At 34.8% G+C, this 7,755-nt stretch overlaps 2 protein-coding genes across 2 annotated transcripts; both read left to right on the plus strand.

Annotated features, from left to right (window-relative positions):
* Nucleotides 1–217: 217 nt before the first annotated feature.
* LOC107761797 (bidirectional sugar transporter SWEET17-like) lies at nucleotides 218–3,344 on the plus strand. Its single transcript, XM_016580077.2, has 6 exons — nucleotides 218–368; nucleotides 452–488; nucleotides 590–800; nucleotides 1,317–1,478; nucleotides 1,729–1,848; nucleotides 2,929–3,344. Exons 1-6 carry the CDS (start codon nucleotides 335–337, stop codon nucleotides 3,091–3,093), a joined length of 729 nt encoding a protein of 242 aa, XP_016435563.1. The 5' UTR covers nucleotides 218–334; the 3' UTR covers nucleotides 3,094–3,344.
* Nucleotides 3,345–6,506: 3,162 nt separating this feature from the next.
* LOC142180822 (uncharacterized) lies at nucleotides 6,507–7,541 on the plus strand. The gene is made up of 3 exons (XM_075252910.1): nucleotides 6,507–6,792; nucleotides 6,924–7,321; nucleotides 7,407–7,541. The coding sequence occupies exons 1-3, from the start codon at nucleotides 6,507–6,509 to the stop codon at nucleotides 7,539–7,541; spliced, it is 819 nt and encodes a 272-aa protein (XP_075109011.1).
* Nucleotides 7,542–7,755: the final 214 nt, after the last annotated feature.

Below are 7,755 nucleotides of genomic sequence, written 5' to 3' on the forward strand. Positions count from 1 at the left end.
TAAATTGAAATGAAGGGTAATAAAGAATTTTACATGCCAAACACACTTGATAAGTGGCAAGTTAAATTGTAATGTGAAAATAACTTTTCAATCTCGGAAATGAACAAAAAATATATTAGTTCCTTTCTACCTCGTCATAAATATAACATCTTTTTCTTTTTAAATTTAAAGTATTTCTCGTATTTAATTATATTGTCAAATGGTGCTTCCGAGAAATGTCATTTCATATTCCCAAGCTATTTAACTCGAGAAAGGCAGAAAGGTACTTTTAGCTGCAAGTTTCTCTTTCTCTTCCCTTCAAGTCATTCTTCTTCATTCTCCTTCGGCTGTCAACATGGAGATCGTAGCTTTTGTCATCGGAGTGATAGGTAATAGCACTTCCTCCTCCTTTATGACATTTGGGATATCAATAGTTTTTTAGCGTTGAAATATGTATGTTCCTACTTTTCAGGCAACATCATCTCAGTTCTCATGTTTCTTTCTCCAGTGTAAGTAACCAATCAAACAAGAAAGAAAATATTAATTGCTAGATCTTTTGCATGGATTGAGGATCCTTATTTTAATTTGAAATGATACATAAATAATGCAGAGGGACATTCATTAGGATAGTGAAGAATCAATCGACTGAGGAATTTGATAGCCTTCCATACATTTGTACATTGCTAAGTTCATCGTTGTGGACTTACTATGGAATTATAAAGCAAGGGAGTTTTCTTGTATCCACTACTAATGGTTTTGGAGTTGCCGTTGAGATTATATACCTGTCCTTGTTCCTGCTCTTTGCTCCACCAAAAATGAGAGTAAGTCCTAAACTGTTTTATTGTTATAGTAAATGAATTTTCTACTGATCATATAATTTTTGCACCCTTCATTCAAAAACATACGCGAAATGTAGATAAATTTTGCAATTAATTAATATTTAAAAGAATGCCTCTGTTTTTATAACTACCTACTCTTTTTAATAAGTGTGGAAGTAGAATTACAAAACTAAGATGCAGCAATTTATGGAATATAGTGGGTGTTACGTTTAGGAGAGCAGAAAAATGGGTCCAGAAAATATTTCCCCTCTGTCTTTTTCTTTGAAATATATATTCACTAAAGCTCACAATTATAAATTAGTCAGCGTCATAACAAGCTAGATTTAACTGAAATTCTGATAGTGCTTGATATTTTGTACTAACTCTTAAAGAAAATTTCTTTAATTATATCTGAATTGTTATAGAGATATCAACATGACTAGTTAAAATTTGAAAAAGCCAAATTAAAAATTTTAGTTGAACTGATATTTTTATTTTTTCTTTCTAAACTTTTTACAGTTAAAGACTGCGGTACTAGTTGTGGTTTTAAATGTAGGGTTTTCAGCGACATTTATTCTGTTGGCACAATTTGGATGTCATGGGGAGATGAGAATTGATTTTATTGGTTTCTTGTGCTCAGCTCTAAACATTGTCATGTATAGTTCCCCTCTTAGCGTGGTGGTAAGCCCCTTTTTCCTTTATTAAATATTCTTGTAATATTTGTAAACCATACGCAAAAGCAATACAAATTTGTTTTCTTACGTAAAAATTATGTTCTAAGTAAAGCAAAGATGCCAGACTCATGCCTTACGTTTAGATATAATCTCTTTGTTTTTGTTTCTGATTAACTAACTCAACCACTCATGCATGTGGGCTATCTACCTTAAAATTGAAGTTAAATATCAATTTGGGATAATATTTGTTTTGGCAGAAAACAGTGGTGACAACAAAGAGCGTTGAGTACATGCCATTCCTTCTCTCACTTTTCTTTTTCTTAAATGGTGGAGTTTGGACTTTGTACGCCTTGCTTGTACGAGACCGGTTTCTTGGAGTAAGTTACCCTAATTTATTTTTTAATTAATTATCATCATTTATATAATAATATTCTCAATGATTTGATCAGTACTCTTTGCTAGATAATCAAATTTAAACTTGTCATCATTATGAAGAAAAAACGCCTAATACACGTTGAGAAACAAATTGTACAATCGTGCAAGCAATATTGTGGGGATCTAAGTTAACAATTAGATAAAATAATACCACTTCCAATTGATGTTAGACTTGTTTTAGCTAGAGAGATAAGCTTTCAACTTTTAGGTTCTTTGCCAGTTCCACGTTATTATTTTAAGGATTTTATTTTTGGCTTATTCCATAAAACCCCTTCTAAACTTGCTCAGAATTTGTAACCTGCACATAATGCTATGATATGGGGTGTTTCGATTTCCCTACGAACTACGTCTTACGTTTTTCAATCCCCCTAGACCAAAAAAAAAAAAAAAAAAAATCTGATGTGGGGTGTTTTTCATGCGCCATACACGTGGAATATAATTCTTGAATAGTATAATACTTCTCTTTAAGCTCGCACATTTTTGTGACCAGTATTTCTTGTGGCCAAATCTGTAAAAAGCTTGGAACTCCATCTTAACTTTTGGCTCAGCTACTGTTCTGTATTTTAAACACGGGGCATTTTGTTTTAAATTGAAATCACAAATTTTTGGAATCTAATTTCACTGATATTGCAGAATTCTGGTTCCGCAATTCTTTTTTTTTTTCCTTTTCCTTCACATTGTATTGTACTTCAAATAGAAATCAAGCGTTCATTGAAAATTAGGGTTATACATTCGTCTACAAATATAGTTCGTAAGAATGACTGTCGAGTCAAAGGAAAAAAATAGTTGTGACCCGATGATGGACCCTATATTTGAATTAACCAATTCTAAGTGTTCTTGCATTAGTACAGTCAGAAGCGGACTTAGAGTGTCGGAGTGGGTACAATTGAATCAATACTTCTAGCATAAAATTGGGAATAAAGTAATATAACTTGGTATTAAGGGTTAACCCATATTTTTAAAGAAATTAGAATTTCGAACCACTTCAATTTAAATCCTAAATCTACTTCCATACTTTTAAGGTACCAAATGGGATAGGATGTCTGCTGGGAATGGCACAACTAGTGATATATGCCATTTACCGAAAGGGTAAATCAGTGAAACACATAGCAAACTTGGAGGAAGGAGGGCAGATAGAGCATCTTCTTCCAACTTCTGCCTCCACAAATATTGGAGAGGGAAATTAGCAAGTGCAATGGCAAATGGGTTCGTGCTTTCTGCCACCATGCATTGAAAGCACCAACTTTTACTGCTTCTCTATGGATGGAGTATATTCTACTTTATCAATCTGTTTCACTTAATTTAGTTCTTCAATTTTCTTATTCTCCACATAAAGTTTGAAGCTAGTTGCTGATACTCTTTTTATTGTGTTTTCTTCTTTCTCAATTCTATGGTACTAGTAATATTTTTCCAATTCAAAAAGCTACCTATAGCTTTTGTTTAGTTAATCTACTACTATTTTTAATTACTTCAAAACATAGTGAACAAGAAGCTGAAAATGTCGCTATATGACATATGATTGCTTTAGTGTTTCTTTTTCATTACCATGTTTGCAATGATGCTCTGGTGTAAGATGAAACGCAAGAGGGGAGGGGTAAATTGTGACCAATTTAAAAACTCAGTTGACTAGAGAAAGTAATAGTGACTTCTCTTTATCAGATGGTTAGAAATTAGCCGAAGCAAATTGTGCAAGAATTAAAATAGTAACGACTCAGAAGTTTTATACTGGTTCAGTACTTACATCCAGTTCCCTTGCGTCACATGAGTTCTCTTGGATCTTCAATAGTTGAGTCGTTACAATAGTTGTGGTTTTAGTTCGTTCATCACTAACAATATTCGACAACAATGATAGTTTATGCTTGACACAAATTCTTATTTGTTTTCTAACTCTTTCTATCTTTTGTGACTCTCGTAAACTCATGAATACAATGTTTGTACTAGGAATTAGAAAGATATAGAAATATGTATTAAGTTGCGTAGTCCTTCTTTCTGTCTTTCAGTTCTTCTTATATGTACGACTTGTGATCTTGCGACTTGTGATCTTCTCTTGAAATTGCCGTTGCCAATTGACCATTGATTAAGGCAATAATATTCTAAGAGATTTGACCCAAGAGTTGCATCTGAATCCAACTCATTAGGAAGGCTGGATTCACTGATCTTCTTTCCTTCTTGCGTTCTTGATTTTCAAGAGTAATATGCGACACATCTTGATTGATCTTGATCACTCTAACCTTTATCAAAATCTTTTGATTTCTTTCTTTATCAACTCTCCTTAATTTACAAACTGATTGCTTATCATTTTTACTTTAGTGATCGCCTAGAGTAGCTGCATTTAATCTCTTTCCTTTTGATGTCTTTAGCAGTTGCATAGGTTTCCTAATTTCCGACAATCAATTAGAGTTGGTTAGATTTGTACTATTGTCATCATTAAAACTTAGATGTAATTCCCTCTGTCCCGTTTTATGTGATGATGTTGACTAGCTACTTATGAAATTCAAGTAGAGAGAGTTTGAATTCTTGAAACATCTCCCAAACGGCTAATTTCTCAATACTTCTGGTCCACGCGCCACCAGATGGAGCCGTCGGAGGCCTCCAACCGGCGCGTCTGGAAGGCACCAGCAAGCTAAAGAGGATTCCTCTCATATGCAAGGAATCCTTTCCAGAAACACCTCTTATGCAGATAAAATCTCAGCCCCCTCTAGCTCCTCGCCGATCGATCTCAAGCTAGAAAAAAGAAGGTGAAAGCTAGACACACTACTCATAACGGTATGCCTGCTGTTATCTTCAAAGCAACTGATTACTATGGTATAATGGCTGAATCTTGCAAATTTATAATTGTGGATCGATTTCTAAGACCCCATCCCCAAATCGATAGAATTAGGTCAAGATTCAAGGAAATTGTTTCTCTTAAGGGGTCAGTTAGAATTGGGTTTTTTGATAATCATAATATTTTTATTGACCTATTTAATGAGGAAGAATGGAAATCAGTTTGGTTTAGGAGGATTACTGAAACTGATGGTATGCAAATGTGGCTACAAAAATGGTCTCCAGATTTTAAGCCAGAGGAAGACTTACCAGTGGCTCTGGCGTGGATTCTCTTGCCTGGTTTACCATTTCATATGCACGTATGTCAAACAACTCCTAAGTTCTGTTGGAACACCTCTTGCATTGGACGCTGCCACCATGGGAAGAACAAGGCCAAATATGGCTAAAATTAGAGTTGAAGTGGACCTGCTGAAGCCACTGCCTCAAAGTGTATTTGTTCGCCAAGAATATGAAGATTCTCCTCTCAAAGTCTACACTCAAAAATTGGAGTATGAAGGAGTCCCAAAATATTGCAAATACTATAGAAAAATTGGTTATTACATGATCAATTGCAGAGCTCTGGAGAAAAAGAAAGTTGAAAATATTCAAGAAGAAGAGAAGTAGAATCAAGGTATTGATCATCAGTCAACCAAACAACAAGAGGGGAGCAAGGCTAATGAGAGTAGCAAAATCTCAAAATCTGCCGAATCCAGAGAACACTCAAAACAACAAAATGAAGAGGTCATTCGCAACAACAAAAAGGATAAAAAGAAGAAGACAGAGAAGAAGAAACCTAAGAAGTTTCCAAAAAAGAAGAGTAAAGTTGTGTTTATACCATGTAACAGTAAACAAAGAGAAGAAACTGTTTCAGCTGCAAAACAAAATGACTTCTCAAGGCAATCCACTAAAGAAAGCATACGCAGCCCAACAACAAAAAAACAACGACTACCAATAGGAACAAACTGTTGAGAATATCAACAAGAATTCTTCTGAGAATTTGAGTGAGACTAATAGAACAGGGGATCAACAACTTCAAAACAGAATTACTCAAACTAATCAAGAAGACAACAGTGAAGGGATACAAGGTCAAGAGCAGTGTGGTGACCCCAGATCTTCTACTGTTCTAACATAAATAAAGAATCTCTCGGGACTTCAACTTGCTGTAGACTTATATGAAAACAAGGAAGAGTGTAACATTCCTAATCAAGAAGATGACCTTTTTGATAGCTGGCAAGGAGTAGAACAATCGAACAGCCAACAAGAGGGGAGAAAAGAAGATCAAAATTCCCATACCATTACAAAAGATCAACAACAGAATAACAGGAGAGGAAGAAGTGAAATCAGGAAAATTAGTAGAAGAAACAGGAACATAACTCATCCTTCTATGAGGAGGAACCAAAAGGAAGATAACCCCCCAAATGATCTTAATGATTAGTACTCTATTTTGGAACATTAGGGGAGTTAGATTCAAAAAGCCATTCATAGGATAAAGAAATTGATTAACATTAACAACTCTCAATACGTGGCTATCTTTGAACCTTTTATCTCTAATGATAAATTAGAGGGGTACATGAAATTCTTGGGTTTCCAACATTGTTGCTGCAATAATATTGGCCAAATCTGGTGCTTCTAGAATTCCTACAACACTACTACAACCACTACCATCAGCGATCAACATATCACAATCAACTTTCACAATGCTATTGGTATGAAGGACATATATATTACTGCAATTTATGCTAAATGCAAATCCATAGATAGAAGGGACCTATGACAATCTCTTGAACTAGATAATATGGTGGTTGATGTCCCTTGGTGTGTGGGAGGGGATTTCAACATAATCATGGATCCTAATGAAAAACTAGGGGGTAAACCTCACAGAATGTATAAAACTTTGGAATTTCAAACTTGTATCAACAACTGTGGCCTCATTGACATTGGTTACAATGGTTCTAATTATACTTGGTGCAATAACAGAAGACATGGGAAGAGAATCTGGAAAAGGCTTGACAGGATCTTTGTTAATGATCATTGGGATCAATTGTTTCAAAGAACCTCTATTAGACATCTGACTAGGACAGGTTCAGATCATAGACCCCTTCTTATGAAGAATATGGATGCTGATAATCAACACATCAATTATTTTAGATTTCTGAATTGTTGGTTAACATAGAGGGATTCTTTGATATAGTGAATGAATCATGAAATACAGAAGTGGTTGGGAATCCTATGTGGATTCTTCAAAGTAAGCTCAAAGCTCTTAGTAAAAGGCTATCCCAATGGTCTAGGTATGAAATTGGGGACATTAATGAAGCTGTTACCAATTGGGAAGATAAACTTCAGGAGTTGAAGGACATTGATATAGAAGATAACTCGGAAAAGAGTAGAGAAGATGTCAACATGGCTCATGCTCAGTATATTAGATGGCTCAGTCTTCAAGAACCCATACTTAAACAAAAATCTCAAATAAAGTGGTTTGAAGAAGGGGAAAAGAATACCAGACACTTTCATTCCATCCTTATAGAGAAGAGAAGAAGGCAACAAATTAATCGCATAAAAAACAGTAGAGGAAGCTGGATTAAGGGAGATGAGAAGATAACCAGAAAAGCTGTGAGACATTTTCAAACCATCTTTAACCTCACCCCACCTATAATTAACAATTCTATCCTAGATTGTATTCCTTTTTGTGTTTCAGGTGATGACAATAAAATGCTTAGAAAGGCCCCATAGCAAGATGAAATCAAGGAAGCAATATTTAGCCTCAGCCCTCACAACACAACAGGACCAGATGGCTTCAATGACACCTTCTTTCAGAGTTGCTGGAAAATAATTGAGAGGGAAGTCATTGTTTTTGTGAAAGATTTCTTCAAAGGAAAATGTTTGACCAAATTTTATTCTCATACTTGTTTGGTTCTAATTCCTGAAATTGACAATCCTACTACCTTTTCTGACTTTAGACCCATTAGCTTATCCAACTTTACTAACAAGATTATCTAAAAAATTATTTCTCTTAGAGTTAACACTTTGTTGCATAAAATAGTTTC

Source organism: Nicotiana tabacum, chromosome 5 (assembly GCF_000715075.1).
Source record: "Nicotiana tabacum cultivar K326 chromosome 5, ASM71507v2, whole genome shotgun sequence".
Classification (NCBI taxonomy): Eukaryota; Viridiplantae; Streptophyta; class Magnoliopsida; order Solanales; family Solanaceae; genus Nicotiana; species Nicotiana tabacum.